The sequence below is a fragment of the Miscanthus floridulus genome, chromosome 2 (genome assembly GCF_019320115.1).
Source record: "Miscanthus floridulus cultivar M001 chromosome 2, ASM1932011v1, whole genome shotgun sequence".
Classification (NCBI taxonomy): Eukaryota; Viridiplantae; Streptophyta; class Magnoliopsida; order Poales; family Poaceae; genus Miscanthus; species Miscanthus floridulus.
This window is the reverse complement of record NC_089581.1, coordinates 38,887,100-38,913,687: the sequence shown is the minus strand read 5'-3', so window position 1 is coordinate 38,913,687 and position 26,588 is coordinate 38,887,100. Positions and strand designations below refer to the sequence as shown.

General features: G+C 46.2%; 5 protein-coding genes across 5 annotated transcripts; all 5 read right to left on the bottom strand.

Annotated features, from left to right (window-relative positions):
- Window positions 1–24: 24 nt before the first annotated feature.
- On the bottom strand, window positions 25–1,053 carry LOC136522156 (inactive protein RESTRICTED TEV MOVEMENT 2-like). Its single transcript, XM_066515948.1, has 2 exons — window positions 772–1,053; window positions 25–683 (listed from the first exon to the last, which is right to left on the bottom strand). Exons 1-2 carry the CDS (start codon window positions 890–892, stop codon window positions 31–33), a joined length of 774 nt encoding a protein of 257 aa, XP_066372045.1. The 5' UTR covers window positions 893–1,053; the 3' UTR covers window positions 25–30.
- Window positions 1,054–3,221: 2,168 nt separating this feature from the next.
- On the bottom strand, window positions 3,222–3,900 carry LOC136538535 (signal peptidase complex subunit 1-like). The gene is made up of 2 exons (XM_066530491.1): window positions 3,762–3,900; window positions 3,222–3,607 (listed from the first exon to the last, which is right to left on the bottom strand). The coding sequence occupies exon 2, from the start codon at window positions 3,599–3,601 to the stop codon at window positions 3,311–3,313; it is 291 nt and encodes a 96-aa protein (XP_066386588.1). The 5' UTR covers window positions 3,602–3,607; window positions 3,762–3,900; the 3' UTR covers window positions 3,222–3,310.
- A 2,499-nt stretch (window positions 3,901–6,399) lies between these two features.
- LOC136536376 (uncharacterized) lies at window positions 6,400–9,473 on the bottom strand. Its single transcript, XM_066528694.1, has 3 exons — window positions 6,954–9,473; window positions 6,683–6,862; window positions 6,400–6,606 (listed from the first exon to the last, which is right to left on the bottom strand). Exons 1-3 carry the CDS (start codon window positions 9,471–9,473, stop codon window positions 6,400–6,402), a joined length of 2,907 nt encoding a protein of 968 aa, XP_066384791.1.
- A 3,752-nt stretch (window positions 9,474–13,225) lies between these two features.
- Window positions 13,226–14,468, bottom strand: LOC136538534 (protein RESTRICTED TEV MOVEMENT 2-like). Its single transcript, XM_066530490.1, has 2 exons — window positions 14,312–14,468; window positions 13,226–14,197 (listed from the first exon to the last, which is right to left on the bottom strand). Exons 1-2 carry the CDS (start codon window positions 14,400–14,402, stop codon window positions 13,407–13,409), a joined length of 882 nt encoding a protein of 293 aa, XP_066386587.1. The 5' UTR covers window positions 14,403–14,468; the 3' UTR covers window positions 13,226–13,406.
- A 765-nt stretch (window positions 14,469–15,233) lies between these two features.
- LOC136538533 (uncharacterized) lies at window positions 15,234–17,789 on the bottom strand. Its single transcript, XM_066530489.1, has 3 exons — window positions 17,532–17,789; window positions 15,671–15,932; window positions 15,234–15,574 (listed from the first exon to the last, which is right to left on the bottom strand). Exons 1-3 carry the CDS (start codon window positions 17,658–17,660, stop codon window positions 15,516–15,518), a joined length of 450 nt encoding a protein of 149 aa, XP_066386586.1. The 5' UTR covers window positions 17,661–17,789; the 3' UTR covers window positions 15,234–15,515.
- Between the last annotated feature and the right edge of the window lie 8,799 nt (window positions 17,790–26,588).

Below are 26,588 nucleotides of genomic sequence, written 5' to 3'. Positions count from 1 at the left end.
ACATGTAGACATACAACTGTTCCACGCTCTTCACAGTAACACTATATACAGGATAGTGGCACCAACACCCACCAATGCAAGGACCAGGATGAAGCCAAGAACATGCAGCGCTTTGATCTTCCTCCACCATCTCCTGTCCTCACCCTTGCCATTGCCATCAGCATCGTCGTTCTTGATTGCATTTTCAGTTGCATCACCGTCCCCTCTCGGCAAATCTTGTATGTTCATCACTTGATCTTGTCTCGGTTCCTCCATAGCCTGATGATGTTGTTTCTGTTCCTTGTCTTCGACCTTGCCGTTCCCTGGATCTTCTTGGGCGCTCCACATGCTGCCGACGCTGCTGCCTGATGAAGCATCGTCCGTAGTATCCGCCCTCATCAGCTCTTGGAGAGACTGTGAGCGCTCAGGGTGATGTTCTTTCTGCTTGTCCTTGGACGATGTGGATCCCTTGGGCAGGATGACGAACAGTTGGGCGCTCTCAGTGTTCAGCTTGGCCTGGATGGTGCCGGCGTCGCAGCTCCTGGGGACCGGGAACACCTTGAGGAAGCGTGCCCACTGGCCGCCGTCGACCTGGCGCTCGCCGGTGACCTTCAGCTTGGGCACGCCGTCGGCCTGGCGCTCGGCAGTGACCTTCAGCTTCCGCCGGGTTTTGTACAGGACCTTTAGCTCCTCCTTCCTGAACCCTGGATGGAAGAGACCGTTTGTTCAGAAGACGCAGGCGACAGGCTCTAGTGCAATGTGGAATTTCGTCAGGCGGATCGGAGGTGTTACCTGACACGTCGACGACGAGGGTGTCGGCGTCCTCCGTGCTTGTCCACTCGCACCGCGGGTCCACCGCCGTGTACACGCGACGGCGTGGCGGTGGAATCGGCGGCGCGGCTGTTGCCGGCATGACGGGGGGCCTGCGCTGATGACCCAGGCTTTTCAGTGTTTCGAAGGAAGAATGGTTACGTGTTACGAGTTACGACAGAGGAATGAGGGTAATCCTGCCATTGTACGCTACAGTAGTTTCAACTTTCAAATATGTTTTGTGCTCAGCAGCGGATTGGTGTTGCCTCCCAGACAGGTTATATGGTAATTGCTGTTGCTAGGCAACTCCTTGCTTTGCTTCAGCTAGTTGCAGATGTCTTGCTTCAGCTCCAAGGTGCACCCCTTTGCTAAGTACTTACAGTGGCGAAGCAGACATCATCGTCTGTGGACATAACCCCTACGCCAATATTTAAAAAAGAAGATAAAAGCACACTTTAAAAGCGTTTTTTCTCTCTCTAAATTTTCCTTGCGGCCACCATGTCATCTGAAACTGGCACCGATTTGAAACATCATCCTAAGACCTAAGTGAAGGCGGATTTCTATCATGAAGCCACCGCGACCTTCGAATTCGAGCTCGAATTCGAGCTTGACGACGGGGTCACATGGCAGGAGGAGACTTCTGTTCTGATGATCACGCTCTCGGCGTGCTCAGCGCCTCTGTTCTCGCGGGTGCCGTGCTGCTGCGAGGGGACTGCTGCTGGCGGCGCTGGAATAGGGGAGGCCACGCAGTTTCCACGACATCGGGCATCGGGGGTTTCGGCCACTGTCAGGTGACAGCTTGTACGAGCACAACCTGATCGGCATCGGGGCTTTCGGCAACATGTACCATGGTTCGCCGTGAAGTGCGTCGCGCGCTCCTCGCGGTAGCGCTGTCTCGCATCTAGCACCAGAGCCACCTGTACGAGTCGGGGTCCGAGGAGCCACCGGTGTCATGGACGCAGCGGCCGGAGTTTTGCATCGGTGCAGCGAGGGGCCTGCACACCAGGCTACCCCGAGAACATCATCCACCAACATCCTCCTCGGCCGTCGCCAAGGTGGCCGACTTCGGGCTGTCGCGCATCGACCGGCCGTTCGGCGTGGTGCCGGTGATCGAGCTGGGCCACGATCGGATCAACAACCACCTTGCCGAGTGGATCAACAACCACCTTGCCGAGTGGGTCGTGGAGTCCGCCAGTCCCGGACAAACATTCATATCACAGGCAATTGTGCTAAAAAAGAAAACTTCTACTCACCGGTGACCAATGTGTGCTTGTTGTCATCTCTTAAATCTGAGTGGCCAATGTGTGCTTGTAGTCTTCTCTTAAATCTGAGCTACGTTCTACAGCACTGTCAATATCACTAGCACAGTTGCACTAACTTAAAAGTGCAATTTTCGTACCCAAACTATTACATACCTCTAAGAAATATAATACCAATCAATCATATTGTTTTCCGGCACAGATTATCATAAAGGCCTAGTCATACTGGACCACACACTGCTGCAGAGCACAAAATTACAAAGAGAATGAGAGAGAGAAAAAATCAAAGTACACTTATTTCAAAACCACCTTAACAGCAAAAAAAATTAGTAACAGATTAAAAGTGGCTCCTTATTTTAGTTTTTAAAGTTGAGAACTTGAAATACAAAGTACACTACATATTTTCAAAACCTTATATATTTGCACCTTGCCTGATTGTTTGCCAAGTTTATTTTCTGGCGACTGGGATGACTATTTCACTAAGCCTGGTGCTGATATGATCTAACATATTTTTGTTTACCTCAGATTCCTATGTTTAAGATAATGGGTAGAATGGATGTTATGTCACGTTGGCTATTGTAAATCAGACAACTGAGTGCAAACAATCCTTGCATCGGCTTTCATCAACACAAGAAACTGATACAAGTAATGGCAAAGACCATCCACCTATTGAGGACAAAAAACTGCAGAAAACTTCCATGCAGGAACACAAAAGGTCCTAAGATACCTATGGTTACATGCAACCTACATAGTTTAATGTTTGATTGGAACACTGCAAGAGAATTACGAATGAATTCAATAGTTAAATTCCAACAAAGACCAGGTTCTGAGTAATTTAAACCTGCCCAGCACTGATATGAACCCTTCACTTAAAAATGGCAAGACAACATAATCAAGGGATCAAACTGGAACTATGCAATCTCTGTTAAAAACTCACTATCCAACTATAGATATGCATCAGAAGTCAGCAAAAACCCTTCCACAGAATGCTAATAGGCCTACAGACGAAATCAATGGAAGATACAGACGAAAGCAATGGAAAAGCATAAGTATAACCAAGCATATTGTCATCCTTTTAGATCATCATTGCAGATATAACTGATAACTAGCGTGCAAGATTGCAAGCTAGATTTCAGCTACAACTGAGCCATTCGAAGTACCAAAACTGTCGAATATCTCAATCTCTCTTTTATCATTAATTAGTTCAGCGAATAGAACTTAAACAAGTCGAGTCAAATCCACCAAGAACACATATCGATCAATTACTTGTTCTTCCCGGACTTCTTCTTACCCCCTGCCGCCGCGCCGGCGCTGACCTGGGGGCGCGGGTGGCGCTCGGCCTCGGCGGCGTCGAGCCACTTGAGCGGGTTACGGTTGAAGAAGGGCCAGTTGGGGACGGTGACGAGCGCCGTGAGCACGACGCCGCCGGCGTAGACGAGCAGCATGAGCTGGAAGTCCGCGCGCACGTAGCCCACCAGGAACGCCGCCACCGCGGACGCCACCAGCAGCACCTGCATCAGCATCTCCGCGCGCTTCTGCCCCAGCCAATCCATAATCCTCTGCCAAGAACCCGAGACACAAGAGATCACAGTGAGATGGATCGGACTCGGACCCAGTACGCTTGAAATTGGATCAGATCCGAATACAAATAGCGTAAGCTAGGGTTTGGGTGCTCGGTTTCGTAAAGGAACGGAAGATAAGGGGTGCGCGTACCTGGTGGGTACTCGTCGCTGGAGAAGGACCCGGAGATGGAGGCCTGGGGCACCTGACGTAGGGCGGCAGCGGCGACGCCGGCGGTCGCCCAGTCGTCGCCACGAGGAAGAAAGAGCGCACGCGAGTGGAACGGTAGAACCACGAGAGAGAGGTATGCGGATAGGTAAGAAGAGCATACCAGGGTCCTGGGTCTGGGCCGGCATGGAACCAGGATCCTGCCCAGTTCTAGGATTGAAGGCCCATCGTCATGGGCCAGAGTCAAATCCTCTCATGGGCTAGAAAGAGGCCCTAGCTGACCAACTCGTTCAGCGGATTGAGCTCTGCAAGTGGCACCGTCGTGGCGTCGTCAGCCACGACGACTAGGTGGCATCGTCAAAAAAAAAATGCTAAAAAAAAAGGTGGCGTCGTCAAACACATTGTAGGTAGATAAATATAAACAACGGCCAATATTTTCGTCAAATTGATCAATTTGTTGGCATGCGAAATTGATCCACGCAACAACACGATAACTATCGTACTTTCGTGATGATGAGCGACTAATTTTTAGGACAAACTAGCAAAGAAGTTCCTCGCTTTTGTGGAGTAGAGCCGACCGTTTTTTAGCGCAAAACGGTAAAGATTACCAATCCCTAATAAAGATTAGGGTTCGGCATGTACTACTGTCAAGGTAGAAGAAAGAACAAATAACGATGAAAAATAGTAGATGTATTATGTCGATTGGCTAGAGATCACAATCGGTCCTTTATCCATCATTAAATATATATTCAGCTTATTTGCTGGTTGGTTTCTGGGCTGATAAGCCCAGCTATTGCTAGTTTGTTGTGAGAGAAAAAAAAACTATACCATATCTGATAAGCTCTGACTGAAACTAATAAGCGAACAGACTGATTATATATAATGAGCATGCCTGGTCTTCAGCAACGGAGTAGGATTCCTGTACATGTACGACAACTATCAAGTATTGTTTGTTTGCTTACGACAAGTCGAGTATCTATATCTATATCTATATCTATATCTATATCTATATCTACATATATAATAATAATAAAGAGATAAAATTTTTGGCTACTTTTTTTCTTCCATCCATTCTTTTGGTCCGGTCTCTCTCTTGTTACCGAACAATGAAGAGTTTCTTCTGTCTGAACTTATATATAATAATATGTGCTTGTACAAATTAGAATAACTCTTGTCTAGCGAGATACAGAGTCTGATTCTATTCTAAAATAGACACCGATTCTTAAGGTGAATCCTAATAAAATAGATTCATCGGCCCCGAGTAAACAAAGAAATCAAACCAAATAACGGCCTATTATTTGGATATGGAATATTTGGTAGGGTCGGCGTGCTGCAACCATGTATTGAAGTCGAATTGTTTAATATCATGTGAAGCACTAAAGGATCAATTATTGACTGGGCATTGGATTTGGAAGATTCGAGGTCCTGGTACATCATGTATCACTTATTTTGCTTGACGGCTAATCGTGTTCATACCTACACGTGATTAAAAGGAAATAAGCGAGCAACTACCTGTTTATTTGTTGGTTTCAGCCATGGTTTATCAGTCAGTCAACAGTATTTTTCTCTCACAATAAATCAGCATTAGTCGGACTTATCAGTCCATAAATCAACCAGCAAACAGACCGAATATAAAATCAACTAGCATCAGCAGTGCTTGTGCCAACTAGAGTCCGTCAGGAACACGTAGTTAGAGGGTGTTTGGTTCTTTAGTCGTTCCTAAAATTTATGTCACATCGAATGTTTAGATACTAATAAGGAGCATTAAATATAGATTTAATTAGAAAACTAATTATATAGATGGAGGCTAATTTGCGAGACAAATTTTTTAAGCCTCATTAATCTTTCTTTAGCACATGTTTACGGAAGCACCACGTTGTCAAATCATAGACTAATTAGACTTAAAAGATTCATCTCACAAATTAGTCGCAAGTTATGCAATTAGTTTCATAATTCATCTATATTTAATACTCTATATATGTATTTAAATATTCAATGTGATAGAAATTTTAGAAGCTTCTATATAAACCAAACAGGCTCTTAGATTGATCCTCCGTGAAGGAAGTTTGAAAAGCAAAATACAACTGGGACTTGACACCTGATCGGACGGCTTTGAAAAGCAAAGGCAAAATAGGCAATGTCGTCCTTCAACTTTTGCTCTTGGGTCAAGTTCGTCCCTGAACTCTTGCGAGGATCAATTTGGTCCTCGAACTCTTGCTCTTCGGTTCAATTTCATCCTCCATCTGAGCTGGACATCCACGTTGGCATGTCAGATTCAGCCAGATGTCTTACGGTTTTGATATGCATGTTCAAAGTCCATATTGCCCTTGCCATTGTTTATGTACAGCCGTCTCTCTCTCCTAGCTAGCTCATTTCCATTTAGCAGCTTACTGCACAGCCGGCTCTCCCCTTCCCCTCCACTGTAGTTAATCGCCAAATCGACAGCACAAAACTGACAAAATGTATAGATACACAGGCATGAAATTGACACAATGTTTCAGGTTCAAAGTAGCAAATGCTGACACAAATATTTTAGGTTCTGAGTATAAGATGCTGACACAAGAGCCATTACAAAATGTAATGCAAATGACAACAAAGTCTTCTTAGATGATACAGACTACTGTCACAATTTATTCGGCCTTTCTCTGCTAGTTGAACTAGATTTAATCTTTGCAGTTGCACGCCCGCTTGTAACATTGATGGTTGCTCTTGCAGACGAGGTGGCACCACCTGCACTTGTCTCAATGACAACAAAGGCATTCCCATCAGCAGTGGCTTTAGCTTCAGACTTCGACTTCCCAAAGGGCACTACTCTTCTCTTTTGACCAGTCTGCAGAGCAATTGAAATTAGATTGATGTATTGGAATAATGCATAGAGATTGAGTGTACATTAACCATTTACTAACCTGAATAAATGATGAACCAGTTCTTTCACTATAATACAATCCGTGGCCCTCAATTGCCTTTCTTTTAGTTGACTTTGTGCTCAGAGATGCAGCTTGACCTTTTCCTTTAGATGGTGCTGTTTCAATGGCCAATGGTGCACTACTATTGTGAGAAGGATTATGCGATGTCGAGTCCTGCTGCTGCATAACAAAGGGGAAAAGTTAGAGCCATCTCGTTGTTATTATCTCCAGGAACAAAATAGAAAGCTAAAAAGGTGAAATGCATAAACACCAGCTGAACAGAGCATGTCTTAGTGTTGTGTCCAAGGCCGTTGCAACGTGTGCATCTGATTTTAGTGCCAACTCTAGAGGATTTAGTGCTTGAGTTCATTCGTTCTGAAGGATCCATCCTCCTTTTAGTTTGTGGGCGGCCTGGCATCTTCTTCACTCTAGGAGGCAACGGTTTAGGATTTGGAGACACAGGCCAAGCAGACTCATGCTCTACCGGTTGGAGGACATGCTGATAAGTTATCTTGTATTGGTCAATAGAGAAACATGTATTTACATAATTGTTCGGCTCATCTGAGATTGTGAACAGGGCTGCACAAGCATGTCGACATGGGATACCCGAGACTTGCCAATAATTACAGGAGCATGTCTTTTGTCCCAGATCAACCGTGAACCTCCATTTCTTGTCCCTCACTTCAAATCCATTTGCACCATTCCATAGGACATGACAGTATTGGGTTGCATGCCTAATTTTATTTACCTTCCTGAGAATGTTGGGGCATATTGTCATTGCCCATCTATCACTATTGCTCCTGTTCTCTTGAATCCTTCTTGTCACCATGATACGTATTTCCTCTAACATGGCAAGGATAGGTTTAAATCTTGCATCTATAATCCAGCTATTGAATGATTCGCTCACATTGTTATCAACTGACTCGCAATTGGATCCAATTTTGAACCAAGCCCGACACCAATGTACTGGTTCTGTTTTTTGCAAATCAGCCCATCCTTTAGGTGTCTTGGCAGCTAACTTGTTTGTGTAATGATTAAACTGTATCTCATTACATGACTTTGCAATCTTCCAAAATCTCTTTTGGTACTCCTGTAGCCTATGTTTTTTTCTCCAGTTTGCATAAATGTGTCGTGCACACATTCGATGCTCAGCCATTGGAAAGAATAGGTCAATTGCCTTTAGCAAACCCTTTTGTTTGTCTGTAAGGAACACCCATCCTTCAGCACCATGTGGGATTTTCAAATCTTTTTGAAGGTGCCCAAGAAACCATTTCCATGAATTTACATTCTCATATTCCACAACAGCCCAAGCTATAGGGTAAATCTGATTATTTGCATCTCTCCCAATAGCTGACAGCAGCTCCCCTTTCATAGGACCCTTTAGAAAGCAACCATCAAGCCCTATCACCCTCCTGCATCCATCTAAGAAACCCCTTCGACATGCATCCAAGCAAATATACATTCTTTGAAACACATGGTCCTCTTCCTCAGGATCAAGGGCAATATGCACACTGCTACCAGGATTACTGCGCTTCAGCTCAAGGGCATAGTCAAATAACTTAGAGTACTCTCCACTCCGAGCATCCATGACCTTCCTAATAACCTTTGCTTTTGCTCTTTTCGCCATTGTCAATGAAATCTCGACACCCATATCTTCTTGTATTGTCTCCTTCATTGCTCTAGCCTTCCATGCTGGGTTAGCCTTGATAGTACTCTTATAATTGTCACATATTCTACTTGTAGATAATCTTTTGTTTTTCAAGACTGGGCAACAATGATGGTTGGGATTATATGTCACAATCTGAAACCAGTCAGTTTTGGAGTTGTATGAAGCATGCACAAGCCAAGGACAACCTTTCCATGAGCAAACAGCCCTTAACCTCTTCTTGTCATTCTTAGGAAACCTAATATTTACCTTCATCTTCAGTGCATACCTTTCTATTGCATCTTTTAATTCCTTCTTGCCTCTAAAACACATGTCCAAGGCAAACTGAGGTGTGTCAGCACGGCTATCAAATATTGGAAACCTGCACTTCCTTCTCTTGGCATCAGTCTCACTATCATCATCATATGATACATCTTCATCTGAATCAAAATATGCAATGCCATCTCCAAATTCATTCACCTGAACCATACTGTTAGGATCATTCCCTGTTGGAAGATCCATTGTAGTGGGGGTGTCCTCAGGAATGCCTCCTCTCTTCTTCCTTTTTGACATATATGTTTTATAATTGTTTCTCATCTCCTTTGCTTCATCGTCCTCATCAGATGTGAACCCTGTGGCTTCACATTCACTATCTAAACCATCTTCTTGTTCATCTTCAGTATTTGGTTCACCAATCTGTGCATCCTCTGTAATTTGGCCACCATGATGTGCATCGAAATTTAAGACATTTTCATCTCTAAACAGGTCAAACACAGCTTCATCTCCTGCTCCATCTTGTAAATCCGTTTCACTAAATTTAGCCATGTCCACATCAATTAATTCTGTGTATATATCCACTGCGCCATTAGATCCTATTGCATCTACCATATCAAGACATGACTTATCATCTACCAGCATCCTCATCCCAGTATTCACTGCTGCACCAAATGGCAACCAATACATCCTAACAGACCTCTTAAAAGTTGTGTGATCCATCAGATGGCCTTCAAGTTCTGGGATGGACACTTTATCCTTATCTATATGTGAAACTCCCTCATCTCCATTACAATATTGTACTGATGATCCATCAAGAACAAATACCCCATTGAAATGAAATCTAACAACCAGTACCTCTGAATCTCCCATCTTCTCCTAGCCCTACAGGATGCATTCTAACATTAGATTAAAAAAAAGCCAACATGCTTCTCAGCTCCACGAAGTAAAATGCAAAAGAATTAGCATACCTTTATGTACTGCTGGTTGGTTCCCTCCTCCTCCGTCCAAGAGGGCCACGGCTCCCTGACCAGCCCCTGGTTGCTCGCCTCAAAATCGTGGTCGTGTTGCTGTTGAATCCCCTCTGGTCCAAACAAATCCTACGAGCAAGCTGCTTCCATGGGGTCGGCGACTGGAGAGATGGCTGGGGGGTGCTCAGGGGCGGCGAGCGGGCCTGGCTGCGGCGGGCTTGCTGGCAGGGAGGGGGCGGCGAGGGTCAGCGACCCGAGCTGGCTGGGATGGGCCGCGCTCGCTGTTAGGGAGGGGGTGCCGAGGGGCGGCGAGCCGAGCTGGCTCGGAGGTGGCGGCGCGCTGGTAGGGAGGGGTGGCGAGCTACGCTACTGGGAGGGGCGGCAACCTGGTAGGAGAGGGAGTGGTGGGGCTCGATGCGGCTGCTCTGTCCAAAACGAGTGCGGGGTAAATTGGTCATTTCAACAGGAGTTGGAACCCTAAGCTGACTGGTTGCTGAGTTCCCACGCCAACGTGGACGTCCAGCTCGGATGGAGGACGAAATTGAACCGGAGAGCAAGAGTTCGAGGACTAAATTGATCCTCGCAAGAGTTCAGGGACGAACTTGACCCAAGAGCAAAAGTTGAAGGACGACATTGCCTATTTTGCCAAAAGCAAAATACAACTGGGACTTGACACCTGATCGGACGGCTTTGAGCTAGCACGTAGTACGTGGGTGCTTGGTTTTTTAGTCACTTCTAAAATTCATGTTATATTGAATGTTTAGATACTAATAAAGAGTATTAAATATAGATTAATTACAAAACAAATTACATAGTAGAGGCTAATTTGCAAGATGATTTTTTAAGCCTAATTAATCTGTCATTAGCACATGTTTACTGTAGCATCACGTTGTCAAATCATGCACTAATTAGGCTTAAAAGATTCGTCTCACAAATTAGCCGCAAGTTGTGTAATTAATTTCGTAATTAGTCTATATTTAATACTCTATGCATGTGTCTAAACATTTGATGTGACATATGAATTTAGTAGCGCCTGTAGAAACCAAACAGGGCCTACTTGAAGGAAGAATCGTCGTTTGTCGCCACCCGCAGGGCGCAGCTCTGCCCCTCCCACTCGGAGTATCGAATGCCGGTGTTGGCACGCGAAATTAATCCGCGCAACAATACGATAACTAAACATAACAACTATCGTATTTTTGCAACGACAAGTGATTGCTTTCTGAGCAAAGCAACAAAGGATCCTCGCTTTCATGGAGAGGAGCTGACCGTTTTTCAGCGCAAAACGACAAAGATGAGCCAATCCCTAGAAACGCTAGGGCTCACCAAGAACTACAAACTGCTATGCTGGAAGAAAACGTAGATGAAAAAGTAACGTATAGTGTGTATATGTCGATTGATCCGAAGAAAAACAATCGGCCGCACACCATATATATATGGGTCCACCTGGTCTTCGACAGAGATACAAAACGGGAGTTGTATACATGTACGAGTATTTCTTTGGTATGGAAATAGAATAGAATATCCCTATTAACCCTTTGGTTTGTTGGCCTTGTTCCTGGTACGTATCAAAAAATCCCTCCGTCCAGCCAATCAGAGAGCTTGGACCTTCCCGCCAAACAATTAACTGGCGTTAAAAATATTTTCCGTTCCCTTCCTCTGAGATTTCTCTTGCTTGCCTTCTCCAGTACGTCCATCAAAATGACGCCTAACTGCACATGCATATCTCTGATCGTACTCCTTCACCAGCTCTATAGCTAATCCACGCATGATCATTGGCTCCTACAGCTTGATGCCAAACTGCCACCAGCCAGCACTCGCCAATCCAGAATGTCTTTTCGCTCCTCCTGCATGCTGCTGTTAGACTAGCTAACAAATTGATCAGAATACTTGTCAGCGACCGATTTATTTTGCTCAAACATTAAATCGGCCAATGAAAATATCGCAGTAGCCTATCAACAGGACATTGCTAAAAACCAAATTTCACGACAAACCCGGCGCATCCAAATTATGCCATCAACAGCCGGTAGTTCGGCCAACCACACCGCTAGATCCGCGCGACCATGCCGGCGACCATCCGCGCGAGGGCAGTTCGTGCCCCGCCAGCGGCTGTGCATGTGGGGTGAGGCCGTGAGGGCCAAGGGCGAGTGACTACTCTGGCATCCGCGTCATGCACCCGGGAGTTCCTGGACTTCATAGAACGATGGGAGAGGCCAATGTACATCTCCAACGGCGTCCTCGGCCGGCAAGCTCTACCACGCAGCCCTGCCACACGAGGAGAACACAGAAGCACTCCTGCCCGCAGCCCCACCGAGCTCCGTGTATGACCCGGACCTCGAGGAGTCGAGATCGCCAGTTTCGACAAGTTCCTAGACACTACGGAGGAGCAGTACGCCGAGAGGCTGGGCACTCTGATGACCTACTACTCCGCAGAGCGCGAGGACGAGAATCTGACAGGCAACATCCGGAACAAACTGGTGTATCTGCGCTCTGCGACGGGACAACAAGCGCTACTTCGAGATGAAGGACCGTATCATCGCCGCCGTCGGCACCCTGCACGCGGAGGTGAGGGGTGGCTCAGGGCGTCCACGGACGATGACGCATTGAAGGTGGCGTCGGCGTGGTACCACCCGGACCGCCGCGGCGAGAAGCGGTTTTGGAGCTTCCCATGGATCGTCTGTGACACCCTGCTAGCGAGCAAGGCGGCACGCAGGTGCCAGAAGCGGGTGGAAGACGGTACCACTGTGTCAGTTAAGTTAGCTTGTGCTGCGAGTGGAAAATAGGTAGCATTGGATTTATCAAGAATTGATGATTAAAACACTATGTTAATAATCTACCTGTTGCAAATTATGAGTCGTTCCACCTTTCTTAGGTAAGAGATTGAAATCATAATTACTTAATTGTCTCAAACTCATGAGCTGTATTCATGCGGGTTAGATAGCATATGTCCAACGATTCCAAAATGTATTAGAACAAATGGCACAGGATATAAATCCCGTTGCAACGCAGTAATATTCCTATTCTCTAGCTGATCGGCCATGCAAAATGTAGATATTATCCTGAGTCCGATACTAGTACAACTTCCTCTTTCTTATCCGGTTAATTAAACAATTATAATCTTTTCCTCTGTCTCAAATACTTCCACCTCCGTGACCAATCCAAACAAATAAACCTGCGCGTCAGGGGCCAGCAAGAATATAATGGGAATTCTGTTCATATGCACAATCCTGGCCTCTTACCACAAATACTGCTCGAGCCTCCATCATGAATTACGTACTTTTTGAGCCTCTATCCGTGAATTACATACGGAAATCGGTCATGTTCGCTTGTGTTATGAGTCGTACTATTTCAGCAAACGAATATTATTTTTTCTCACAACAAATCAACGAACAGTACTTTCAGCCATGACTTTTCAGCAGAGCAAACAGGAACGGAAATCCTCTCCACACACCCTCGTACGTGTTGGTCATCTGGCATGTTCCTTGTCTCTTCATGTGTATACTCCAGCATGGAACGCCCTTGGCCCTGTTACAACTCTTAAGCAATGTGTCAACTAATTTAGATTAATTATCAATAATATAATTTGGCCAATCATGACATATTCTCTAGCCAAATTACACCATCAACACAATCAACCAATCAAATAAACCATTTTTAAAGCTCATTAAGCCGTCACACCAGATGATAAACGAACAACAGGCATATAGGAGTATGTACCGCAGTACCGTACCGCGCCTCCTATGTACATGTACGTACGTGTGTACGTATATATATATATGTACTTGCATTGCTTCCTTTTCAGTTTACTGTACTCACGCCACACCTCGAGTCAGCTTGTTTACATCTCGTCGCGGTAGCTGCCGGCCCCCATGTGCCCGTGGCCGTGCTCGCCGGCGCCTCCGGTCGCGTTCCTCAGGCTGTGCCACACGTAGACGGTGATCCCGAGGAGCACCACCACGGCGACCGCCACGTTCACCAGCAGGCTGCGGCTCGCCGAGGCCGGACTGGGCTGGTTCACCAACGCCATCTCTGCTAGTATTGCATCCTTCTGCTGCTGCTCCGTGGCCTTCTGATCCTGCACCATCTCCTGCTTCCTGTCCTCAGCCATCTTCCCCTCTTCCTCCCTCTTCCTCATCTGCTTCTCCACCTCCTCCTTCGGCCTTGAAACAGCCCCCAGCGGCGACTGGGGCTTGGTGGTTGCAAGTTGTTCCACTTCCGGCGGCGGCGCCGGTGCCGGTGCCGGCACGGGAGCGTACGGCTTCCTCGGCATCGACGGCCTGGGCTCGACGGGCGGCTTCACGGAAGGAGCAAGAGCAAACGGCACCGCCGGCACGGTGGGCGGCGGGCCGGTAAACCTCGCCGCTGGATCAGGAACCGCCGGCAGCGGCGGCGCCATGGGCGGCCTCCTTGGCGGCGCCGGCATGGGTGGCGAGGGGGCGTTCTTGGGGAGCGTGATGGTGAGCCTCTCGTTCTCGAACTTGGCGCGGATGCCGTCGGCGTTGCAGTTGGCGGGGAGCTCGAAGTCCTTGTGGAAGCGGCTCCACCTGTTGGCGACGATGGGCCGCTCACCGCGCGTCCGCAGGTGGCCGTGGTTGTCCACCAGCACGCGGATGTCCTCCCTCTTGAACCCTGCAGCCCCAGCGATCGATTTCAATGGCAGTAATCGCTCGACGCACTAGCCATGCATGATCAAGCGACGAGCTTTTTCTCACGAAAAAAAAAACCAAGGGATCGATTGCTTGCCTGGGAGCGTGAGTTTGACGGCGTCGGCCTCGGCGGAGCGGCTCCACTCGACGGCGGGCTCGTACTCCTCGTAGGTGCGGTTGTTGGCCATGGCTGCGGTTTCCTCGCGTGTCCTGCAACCTTGAACGGCTAGCTAACGTGATGTGCTTTCGGAATGCGTCTGCTGCTGCTGTGTTGATGGCAATGGGCGTTCGTGGTGGATGTATATATATATACAAACACTGCCAAGTGCAGTAACGAGATATTGGGGAGGAGAAGGATAGATTCGATGGCCATGAACATGGCTTTGTGGACAAGTGACCGTCTGGATTTTTCTCGCCTCCCAGCCTGGACAACGCAAAGCAATCGACGAAGTATACCTTGCTTGTTTTCAGGGAATGGATTTTATGAATGCATGTGAATTTGCAGGAGACGTTGGTCCGGGGCTGAAGAGAAGCATATTAATCTGAGTGGGATAGGTATTACTAGAATTCAGGTCCATGATTCAGCGACGGAGTAGTTTCGAATAACAAATGACCAAGCTGCATTTTTATCCCTTCCCCCTTTCTATTTGTCAGTACAACTTGAACTAGTTATTTCGACCTAGGCCAAGTCTAATAGTCAGATTTGTACCTGGTATTTGTGATGTGACCACACTTCTGTTTAGTTGGGTTCACTGCACGCATGTTGAATCACCACACCTGATCTGTCAGGAAATCCCGTATCCAGGGGCATTGTGATTTGTGAAGCAGAGCGAAATCCCGTAACCACAAGCTTGGTCGTAAACGATCGTAAATTTCTATCCAGAATAATATTTTTCTCTCACACCAAACCAGCCAGTAGTAATAATCCACGATCATATACAATCGTTTCAGCCCCAGCCGAACAGGCTGATTGTGATTTGTGAAGCAGAGCGTTTGAGTAATTTTAATGCACAGGAGTGTAGCACACTCAAAATTTAATCTCATTCTCTCCCATAAACGAAGTGTATCTTCCCCATACCGTTACACCTTTATGATTACAACATCACATCGAATCCTTTGATGCATCGTGCTTTTAAGCATGAAATGAGGGGAAGAAAAAGCAAAAGGGGTTAGTTCAGTAGCTCCTAAAGAATGTTTCGATGTAGCTACAGCAGCTAGCTCAGTGCCGTATCATGTAGCACAAGGAAAATTCTCCATAGAGTTGACTCTTTTTATTTGCAACAAGGTGCAAGCTTTAGCACTCATGTATGCCCACGGCCTCCACATTTGGAGCACATGATGTTCCCAGTTCCTCCACAACCTACAGTAGTTTGAGATATCAGCAGGCATATGTCATGTATCATCTGTATAGCAGGAAGCAACTGTTGCACAAAATGTGCTTGTCATGCTTATTTACCTAGGCATCTGACTTTCACAATGATTCCTTGGCTCTCTAGTATTGAGTCGACATACAAGCCTGAACCACCGCATGTTGCACACAGTACAGCACCTTTAGCTTCACAGCTTGAGCAGGGAGGGTTGTCCCCAACATTCTTCTTTTCCAAATTTAGACCAGATGGTTTTCCAATATTCTCCTCTGGGACAGATTTGTCGTAGCAGAATAACGATTCAAGATTACTTCTATTTCTTTGGAGGTCATAAATTGCACTTGCTTTAATCTGTGCGGCAAGAAAAAATTATCAGTCTCTTGAAACAAATTTCCTTTCAGCCTGATAAGCAAAATCCAATGTGCATAATGGAATTGAGCACAACAAAAGAAAAAAGGAGAAGAAAACGACAATTTGTCCGGCAAGATTTCTCAATAGTCGATAGGCATGGAAAGCATGCCTGTGATTGATCTATAGGCAAATAGGTTTGTGAATGCTGAACACTGGATATTGATCAGTACTTTATATCATTGACACACATTGGTGATAGCAGTGAGTTAGATTGCCATGGCAACTCTACGAATTTTAAAGAAAGCACATACTACAAGACTACAGGTTCAGGCTTGCACAACAACAATTAACGCCAGCTACCACTGAGTATTCACATGCAGCCCTTGCCATATGTAAAGGCACACACTTGTGCATGACAACCAGAGAAACATGCCTGAGGGAGATGCAGGAACCAAATTTGATAACAGGGAGGTCCCAGTAACAGGAGACCAATTAGATAAAAATCAATACTACATGTATATTCACATGGTTAAATCGAAGCATGCGTACTACAGCTATATTCACATGGTTACACCGAAGCACGCATACTTCAGCTACATTAACATGGTTAAATCAACGAGAGCATACTACAGCTATATTCACATGGTTAAACTGAAGCACGCATGCTACAGTTACATTCACATGGCTAAATTGAAGCACACGTACTAAAGCCATGTTCACATGGTTAAATGGACACACGCATATTACAGCTATATTCACATGGTTAAATCCACACTCTATCTGCTCCTATAGTCCTATTCAATATACACGGTCATGTTTCACTGATATAACTTGTATGGCATATATAGCTAAAGACATGCTAGTACGCTACTCTACTTGGTCTCTCAAAAAAAAAAAAACAATTTGTTGCTTGCACTGATAGATCCCTCAGTGTAGCTTTTGTAATATGCATTAAATGTATACTCAACTGAAAGCATCTTTATTGATCAATTAATTAATTAATTCCTTGTGAACTTCAGCAACAGTATCTTCACTCATCAAACACCCAAATAACTAAAATGAACCGGTAGTATGATCATAGATAGAACAGCCTATCCCTCACAGGCGTCAGATCAGATGACAGTTTTTTTCTAGGGCAATAGTCAACAAAAACTGTAGCCATCCAGTTTGTTCATGGAGGCTGCTGTTCCACACAATTTACTAGTTTAAGGCTCTAAGCATGTTCTTGGCACATTTAGAGAACTAGCAACAATTGGAACAGCAATATTTTCAGAGGCCAAATAAATTTAAGAGCGTTCCATGCTGTCAGTCACGTATCTTCTAGGTGCAAAATTTCCGTACAATAATGTTTGCCTTTAGCATTTTATCTGGTAAGACAAGAAAGCACTATCTGGGGGAGCAAAACGTAACTAAAATGGCGCACAAGTTACAACAGAATCCAGCGACCCTGGAGCTCTGCAAGCAGCAATCTCGAACAGGAGGACGAGATCGGCGTACCCATTGGCCCCCACGCCGCCGCAAACGCTAAACTAGAAATTCACACCTCGCGAGGGGGCGGAACAGTGGTGGAACAGGAGGAGAGGGGGAAAGGAGCCCCACCTTAATCGCGCGGGGCACGGACCGCACCGAATGGGAAGCCGCGCGCGGCGGCACCGACGCGGACCGACGGCCTCGGACCGACGCTGCCGCAGCGACGGGCGGCGGCCGGAGCCCAGCGGAGACCTCCATGCGCTCCTAGAGGAGATTTTTCTTGGGCTGGCCGTCGCAGCGGAGGGGAAAACCGGAAGAGCCGAAGAAGAGGAAAAGGGAGCCGGCGAGCAGCTCCAACTTCTTGTTGCGCTTCTCAGATTTCCAAGCCCCAGCAGCTTCGGGTTCATCGCCCCCAGCACGAGAGGGCCCACTTGCAGAGAGCCGATCGATGGCCCCGAAACTGAGCAGCAGTTCCCTCTGGCCTGTCAAGAATGGAGTGTGAACGACGTTGCGGGCTGGCCTGTTGCTATGGGCTTAGACCTCAGATCGGCAGCGGTTTGTTGTTAAGTGGGCCGGTCCATCTTCAGAATTCGACTACAGCCCAGATACGTCAACATTTTCGGCTCTGTTCGCTTGAATTTGTTGGCCAGGCGGTATGAAACAGTATTTTTTTAACAATAAATGAGCTTCAGGCTTATCGGCCGTAAAAATCATTAGCTTTATTTGGGACGCCTCTCTGTCCTGTACGTACGATCATCTGCCGATGTTGCGCGCACAGGGCCACCGCAGGCGGTCCACAGCTGCAGGGCCATCACTGTTGCTGGTGCTGCGCCGCGCCTTTTTGCGGAGCGATGCATCTGATGCCAATCTCCCACCTGAATCAAAGGCTGAAGTGCAGTGTGGGCAGACATTTTAGATCGGTAGATCCTCGAAGTGCCATGACATGTATCCTGAAATCGCTCTCCTAGGACACACTACCAAAACACATATGGCATGGCTGTGGTTGGAGGACTGGTAGGGAACGTGAGACGCTCCAGATCATAGATCAACCCCACCAGCACCAGGTGAACTCTGGTGGTAGGAAGGAAACGACGGAAGTTGAAGAACGACTTGTAGGTTGTAGGCCAGTTTTCTTACACAAAAAAAAGGAAAAATTACGAGCCAACTGGGCTTTTCGTACCTCAAATCAAAAGACACGAGCTCAGTTGCACCGTCCTCACGCAACTCGTTCCTGCGATCCAAGCTGCACACGTACGTACGTACCATATCTTCACCGCGCGAATTGACGACGACGTAGGCGAGCGCCGAGCGGCGGCCTCGTCGGGGTCGACTGGTCGTCGTCTCCGTTGCCCTCTCCCCCGCCTCGACGTATCTTCTTCACGTGCACATAGGTTAGGTTGTACCCAGTGACGAAGCCAGAAAAAAATTTAGGAGGGGCTGAACAAAAGAATAGAGATTTTTTTATCTTCTCATAACATTAGCCCCTCCTACCTAATACATGTATGTATAAAATTTTAAGAGATAACTTAGGAAAACTCCACGTGCTTAGGATGGGTAGGGGGGCTGAAGCCCCCCTAGCCCCACCGCTGGCTACGTCCCTGGTTGTACCTTTGTTTGGTTAGTTTAACCATTAAACTCACTCGCCACGGACTCGCTGAGCTCCTGGCGCGGGCGGATATGGGAGACGAGATGACGGAGAGTGACGCGATGGGTACGTCGTGTCAACCGGTAGGCAGTAGCCGTTAACGAAAGGAAACAACTATGGGATTCGTGCCGCTTAAATTAGTTCCAGTGTGTATTAAATTACTCAAATTATTTGCTCTTCTTTGTGGTGCTCTGGTGAAAACGTGCACCGGTAGCGCTCCCGCCCCTCCCCCTCCCCGCCGGCCACTCGGCCCCGGCGTCCACCCGCACTCGCCGCGGCCGTCTGTGCTCGCGCCGACCACCAAGCAATGGGACGTGGTTCTCCCTCCCGCTAGGCCCGTCGATTGACAGGAGTAAGGTGGGCAACTGTTCAGGGCCTCTAAAATTTGAGGGCCTTCAAATTTACAGCAACTATAAGTACTAGTAAATAATAGTTAATCTTTTAAATAGAAAAAATGTAGCATATAAAAAAAAGGCTTGAAAGTTGCAATTCCTAATTTGTTAATTGGATCAACTCACTAACGTAAGGGCCCAATGGCCATGTCCACCAGCCTGCTTGACAACTTAACTTCCTTGTCTGTTCATTTTTCTCTTTGCCATTTTGCTTTCTCGTGTCACGATACTACTATGCTAGCTGCTAGGGATGCTAGTTTGTTACTTGACTGATACTTTTTACTCTTTTAGCATTAAGATTTGATATGTGTTCATAGTAGTGTAAGACCCATATATATTATCAAGCTTATAATTAAGTGAAAATATGCTTTGATTTTCTTGATTTTTAGGGCTCATCGTGTATTTTGTTCAGGTGCCTCCAAATCCTAGGTACGGCCCTGCCACCCGCCGTTGTTGGGCGGTCGAGGTTGAGGAGGAGGAAGCCTCTTGTAGCTCGGCGAGATCCACCTTCCAGCAACTCCTTTCGCTAGCAGCCGTTGCCCACACCGGCCACGTCCTCCGAACGAGCACCCTCGACCCTGACGCCGATCCCTTCTGCGTCGCCGGAGGGTTCCGGTGGCAGGCTCCACTTCTCTGACTCCGAGGCCTCGCTCGATGACTCCGACGCTCCCTCACCTGCGGGTCACGGGAAGGCGGTCCGTCTGCCCAGGCGCCAACGCAGGTGTCGTTGTCGCCGCAACAACTCCGGCTTCATGGCTGACGCGCGTCGTGCTCATGCCCGACCATCGTCGCCCCAACCGGCCAGGTCGCCGCAGACGGCCAGACTCGTGTCCGTGGTCGTCCACCCTGCCCACATGTCGGCTGTGCTAGACGCCGATGGTTATAGGGAGGTGCACAGCCGGCACCGCTGGCGTCGTGCGGTTGTCACGCCTGAGTCTCGGTCGGTGCCGTCGGACCTCGTTGGCAAATGCTTCAACCGCTTGGCCGACGATCACGTGAAGATGGATTGCACGCAGCCATCCAAGTGTTTCAATTGCAAGGAGCCTAGTCATCAGGCTCGGGACTGCCCTCTCCCTCTGGTTGCTGGGCGCTGGGATGGCAAGCGCGGCTGCTCCCTAGTTCGTGTTGGTGGATTCGGCCGGGGCGCTCGTCGCCGTCGGGCTTCTCCTGGCTGTTAGTTGATCTCTACCAATAGGCCCAACGGCCTATTGGGCCCTTGTATCTGCTCCCTGATCGGGGGAGCCCAACCCTAATATGGTTGGTGGGCCCCTGTCGCACAGCACAAATAAAAGAGAGGTGGAGATCACGGCTGAAGCTATGAGGTTCACTGGAGCCGCCATCCCACCCATAGAAAACCCTAATCCAATCCTAAAGAGGTGCTGCCAGCGACGGGATGAGCCCACCGACGACACCGTCGCCTCTGCAAGGTCTCCACAGAGCCACTGGACTTCGCGGCATCGCCACCACGACACCTACAACGCCGCGGTACCGGTGTCCTACGTTGTTGCGGTGCTACTGAGCCAGGGCGAGTAGAGAAGCCCTAAAGGAGAGGTCTACCCCTATCTACGGGTTACATAGAAAGGTACACACATTTGATTCTAACAATGGTACCAGAGCTAGGTTGCCTCTGTGTAACCCTAACTCTAACCGGGTAAAAGAAAAAAGAAAGAGAGACAGGGGTGGCGGACATCACTATCTACCGGTCATCACCGCCACCGTGCATGGGGGGAAAGAAGCCGCACCGTTCGACGGCGCACGGCAAAAGTAAAGAACCAAACAGATCCAGTTCGGATCTAAGGAAAGAAGAAGAGTGGGTTCGGATTTGGTCGAACCCTAAGACCTAACCCTAATTTTAACCCCAATCCCAAATCAGGTTAATCCCAAAAGAAGAAGGGTTAAGGGGAAAAAGGGGAAAGAATCCAAGTTCAACCGAACCCTAACCCTAACTCGCATGGAGAAAGGGAAAAGGGGAAGAAGGGAAGAGATTCGGATGAACTCCAAAAGAGAAAAGAAATCAAAGAAAAGAAAGGAAATCCAAGGAAAGAAAAGAACAGGGGTCGGCACACGAACCCTAACCCTAACCCTAATCTCCACCTTCGGTTCGGAAAATAGAGATCAATCCAAATCGGAGAAAGGAAAAGGGGAAGAAGGGAAGAGATTCGGATGAACTCCGAAAAGAAAAGAAATTAAAAGAAAACAAAAACGAATACCTAAACCCTAATCCCCACCTATCAGATTCGGATAAGAGAAAAGGAGATCCAAATCCAAAGGGGGAAGGGGTGGATCTACCTCGCCGTGCGTCGAGATGTCCCTTCGCTGGCGTGGGAAACGAAGAGCCGAACCGGCCCTTCGCTGGTGCGGGAGAAGAAGGGCCGAACAGGGGCAGCTGCTCGCCGGGCTCGGCAAAGGGGGCACCGTGGCCAGGCCGCTCGACGGCGGTGTGCTCACCCATTAGGGAGCACGCGCATCGGCGAGGGGGCCGGCGATGGCGCCATGCCTCGCTCCACCGTCCGCTCGCTCGCCGTCTCGCTCTCGGTGGCTGCTGTCCTTGCACTGAGAAAGATAGAACGGCGCGAGAGAAAGAAAGAGAGAGAGAGCGAAGAGAGAGAGAGAGAGAGAGAGAGAGAGAGAGAGAGAGCGAATGATCAAATGACCTAGGGTTTTCGGGACCCATAGCCACGGCGTGTTTTTGACCTCCCGAAACGCGCGGGCGAGCCATCGATCAGATCGAATGGCTACAAATGATCGGGCCGACTCGCAGCCCAGGCGGGAGCGCGTGGCAGCGCACTTTGCCGGCGTAGGCCCAGGTTGCGGCCTGGGTGCGACCTGCGCGCGTGCAGTGAGCTGGGCCGAGCTGGCTTTTGCCGTTTTGGGCCACCGAGAGTAAAGAATGAGCCCGTCCTGGAAAATTGAAAATGCAAATTGGCTCAAAAGAAAAATAGAAAAAGTATTTTTTTTTCCTGTGGGTAAAATCCAAGAAATTGAGCATACGTTTTCCGCTGCTAAAGAAAAAGTATATTCTCTAGTGATTTTGAACTGACATGATATTTAACTGGAGAAAATAAAAGTTTTTCCAGTAAATGTTTATTTTCTGGAAATTGATTAATGGATTAAAGGAAATAGAAAATACAATTTTCCCTGTGGGTAAAATTCAATAAAAAGAGAAGTTTTTCCATGGCTAGAGAAATTATTTATTCTCCAGTTAATTTGTACCGTGGTATTTAATTAGAGAAAAAAAGAGATTTTTTCCGCTACTAAAGAAAATGTTGATTCTCCAGTTATTTTGAACCAATGTGGTATTTAATTGGAGAAAAAGAGTTTTGATATGATTATGATGTTGTTGTTTTCTGACCAACGTTGTTAATAACAATATCATAATGTTAATAATTTATGCATTAATTCTACTTCTGCCCAACGGTGATGTAGAATTAGTGTATAAGAACATATGTTAATTTTAATAATTTATGCATTAATTCTACTTCTGCCCAACGGTGATGTAGAATTAGTGTGTAAGAACAGTTGTGAAAGTTAAAGATTTATGCATTAATTCTATTTCTGTCCAACGGTTATGTAGAATTAGTGTATAAGAATAATTGTATGTTTTGATTTTGACCAACGTTGAAATCAAGGCATTCAAATGGTGTTATTTTTATGTTAAGAAAAGTTTTGACCTGTTTTTTATCTTGTCTAAGGTGGATTGGGTAGTCACCTCACCGTATTCTATTGAGTTTGTGGCACCGGTGAGGGAGACAAAACAAAATGATGCCACTTGGGCAACTAAAGAAAGAACTTTTGAATCCCAAAAGATGTCCTATGACTTTTGAGCATAGAAAGTGGGTCACTGTTAATAAGAAATGTTTGGCTATGATAAAGAACATGATTGAACCTGAAATTGTGGGCTCAATCCTAGAATGTGACACGGTCACCGAGTATCTCGATAGAATCAAGAGTCAGTTCACTAGCTCTTCAAAGACATATAAAGAGTTAGTTCACTGGCTCTTCAAAGATATATGCCACTCAGCTAATGAAGCAGCTGATGACAGAGTGTTAATCTAGAAATGGTGGCATAAGAGAGCTCACAATGCGTCGTCGAAATTATGGCACTGTCGTTTAGGCCATATTTCGAGGGGGAGAATAGAAAGACAAGTTAAGAATGATATTCTTCCTTCATTAGAGCTCTCAGATTTAGAACAATGCAGAGAATGCATAAAAGGAAAGTGAAGCGCGAGAATTTTACAGATTATTCACACAGATATCTGTGGTTAGTTTTCTGTAAAGAGCGTGGATGGTAATGATTCGTTCATAACATTCACAGATGATTACTCCCATTATGGCTATATTTATCCAATCAAAGAAAGAAAAGATGTATTAGATAAATTTAAGATATTAAATATTAAGATAGTCAGGTCTGACCATGGGGGAGTACTACGGTCGGCATACCCTAAAAGAATGGCATAGTAGCCCAGTATTCTACACCGGGCGAACCTCAGCGGAATAGAGTAGCTAAAAGAATTAATCGTACCCTGATGGATATGGTGGGCAGTATGATAAGTTACCCCCACCTTATAGTTGAGCCTGTGGATGGAGGCGTTAAAAACGGCCATTCATATTCTCAATAAAGTATCAAGAAAGTCGGTGCTCAAAACATCGTATGAGTTGTGGACAGAAAGAGTGCCCTCACTAAACCACTTGCGTGTGTGTGGGAGAGCCCTGCTGAGGCTAAAGTATTTAACCTAAACATTGAGAAGTTAGATCCCAAAATAGTAAGTTGCCATTTGTTTGGCTACCTAGAAAAGTGAAAAGGTTTTTGTTTTATACTGTCTAGAGAGACATACAAAATTTGTGTAAACGAGACACGCTGTCCTCCTGGAGGATAAATTGATGAGGGGGGGCATGGTAGCTCGAGAAATTGACCTTGAAGTGAAGCAGGTGTATGCGTCCACTCCAATGATTCATGAGCTATTTTTCTCACTACCTGCTGTCGCTGCATCGACAGTGCTAGATACTATGGTGTCAGGACCTGTTGTTATCCCACCTATGGCAACAATGAATGACGATGAGGAAACTGTTCTTCAGGATTCTATAGAACCTATTGCCACACATGAGGGGGAGCAACAACAGCCTCAAATAGAAGATGTGCCAAATGTGAAGGCCCCTAAAAGGTCTCAAAGAGTTAGAAAATCAGCTATTCCTACTAATTATGAAGTGTACAATACTAAGGAATTTCAAATAGAGGATGATTCCATCTCATTTGAAGAAGTCATGAGAAGTGATCATTCATCAAAGTGGCTTGAGACCATGGAAGATGAAATGAAATCGATGAATATCAATAAAGTTTGGGATTTGAAAATAATTCCTAAAGGAGCCAAAACACTAGGCTATAAATGGGTCTACAAAACAAAACTTGACTTTCAAAAGAATATAGAAACATATAAAGCATGACTTGTGGCAAAAGGCTTTATCAAAAGAGAAGGAATTGATTACAATGAGACCTTTTCTCTAGTCTCATGTAAAATTTCCTTCAGAATCATAATGGTATTAGTGGCACATTACGATTGGGAATAACATCAGATGGATGTAAAGACAGCATTTCTGAACGGAGACTTGGAGGAAAATATTTGCATGGCACAATCGAAAGTTTTTGTCATGGAAGGAAAAGAACGAATGGGATGCCGCCTAAAGAAATCCATTTATGGATTAAAGCAAGCTTCAAGACAGTGTCACTTGAAGTTTGATCAGTCAATAAAGAATTTTGGGTTTTAAAGAGAATGTAGAGGACAATTGTGTCTATGCAAAGTTTAAGAATGGGAAGTTTATCTTTCTTGTCCTGTATGTGGATGATATCTTACTTGCTAGTAGTGATGTCAGTCTACTACAGGAGACAAAGAAGGTTTGTCCTCAAAATTTGATATGAAAGATCTTGATGATGTCCTGTTTGTTCTAGGGATCGAGATTCACCGAGATAGAAAAAAATAGGTATTAGGACTGTCACAAAAGGCATACATAGAAAGATCTTAAAAAAATTCAGTATGCACAAACGTAGTCCCTCACCTGCTTCTAAAGTCAAGGACGACATATATGGGGATTTTTAATGCCCCAGGAACCAATATGAGCTCAATCGATAAAGTGAAAGTGGTTCCATATGCTTCAGTTGTCGGAAGCTTGCAACATGCTCAAGTATGCACGCGCCCTGACTTGGCATTTGTTACCAGGTTTTACTTTGCAGATTTTAGAGCAATTCTGGAATAGAACACTGAAATTAGTAAAGAAAGTCTTGCATTATTTGCAAGGAATGAAATGCCTCACGATGACGTATAGAAGATCTTATTGACTCCACATAGCGGGATATTCAGATTCTGATTATGCGTGAATGAATATATATCTAGATGTAGATTTTCTATCATCTCGCAAAGGGAAGCTATTTCATGGAAAAGCTCAAAGCAAACTGTCACTACATCGTCCACAACGTATGACAGTTTGTAGCGTGTTATGAGGCAACGAGCAGGTGAACTGACTAAAGAAGTTCATATCCAGTTTGAAGGTGGTTGACGACATCTATAGACCACTAAAATTATACTGCGATTATAATCTGGCAGTACAGGATGCTCACAACATAAGTCAAGTGGTGCTGCCAAACACATTGATATAGAGTATTATGTTGTGAAAGATAAAGTCCGGGATCAAGTCATAAGTCTTGAGCATATAAGTACAGAAAAGATGCTCGTGGATCCGGTTATAAAAGGCTTACCACCCAACATGTTCAGAGAATATGGTGTTCAGAGAACATGTAGCTAGCATGGGTTTAAGGGAAAGCCTATAAAATTCCTAGACAAAAGAAGGCCCAAAAGATAAGTATCTATTTCAGAATAGAGTAGTGAGTTGTAGTTGTTAAGTCTATCGGCAATGGACCGTGACGATGAGACATGCTCTATGAGCTAATCTGTAATGGAATGAACAAATGTAAATGATATGAAAGTGAAAGATGGAATGAGATTAAGGGGAAGAATGTTAGTTGATCTCTACCAATAGGCCCAACGGCCTATTGGACCCTTGTATCTGCTCCCTGATCGGGGGAGCCCAACCCTAATATGGTTGGTGAGCCCCTGTCGCATAGCACAAATAAAAGAGAGGTGGGGATCACGGCTGAAG

Excerpts from the sequence above, each read along its gene's own strand:
- LOC136522156 (XM_066515948.1), bottom strand. The coding sequence starts at position 892 with ATGCCGGCAACAGCCGCGCCGCCGATTCCACCGCCACGCCGTCGCGTG. Across the intron at positions 684-771 it reads CCTCGTCGTCGACGTGTCAG|GGTTCAGGAAGGAGGAGCTA; the intron begins GTAACACCTCCG and ends TCTTCCATCCAG.
- LOC136538535 (XM_066530491.1), bottom strand. The coding sequence starts at position 3,601 with ATGGATTGGCTGGGGCAGAAGCGCGCGGAGATGCTGATGCAGGTGCTG.
- LOC136536376 (XM_066528694.1), bottom strand. The coding sequence starts at position 9,473 with ATGGGAGATTCAGAGGTACTGGTTGTTAGATTTCATTTCAATGGGGTA. Across the intron at positions 6,863-6,953 it reads AGACATGCTCTGTTCAGCTG|CAGCAGGACTCGACATCGCA; the intron begins GTGTTTATGCAT and ends TTTGTTATGCAG. Across the intron at positions 6,607-6,682 it reads CTGGTTCATCATTTATTCAG|ACTGGTCAAAAGAGAAGAGT; the intron begins GTTAGTAAATGG and ends ATTGCTCTGCAG.
- LOC136538534 (XM_066530490.1), bottom strand. The coding sequence starts at position 14,402 with ATGGCCAACAACCGCACCTACGAGGAGTACGAGCCCGCCGTCGAGTGG. Across the intron at positions 14,198-14,311 it reads CGTCAAACTCACGCTCCCAG|GGTTCAAGAGGGAGGACATC; the intron begins GCAAGCAATCGA and ends CTGGGGCTGCAG.
- LOC136538533 (XM_066530489.1), bottom strand. The coding sequence starts at position 17,660 with ATGGAGGTCTCCGCTGGGCTCCGGCCGCCGCCCGTCGCTGCGGCAGCG. Across the intron at positions 15,933-17,531 it reads CCGTGCCCCGCGCGATTAAG|ATTAAAGCAAGTGCAATTTA; the intron begins GTGGGGCTCCTT and ends CTTGCCGCACAG. Across the intron at positions 15,575-15,670 it reads TGTGAAAGTCAGATGCCTAG|GTTGTGGAGGAACTGGGAAC; the intron begins GTAAATAAGCAT and ends AAACTACTGTAG.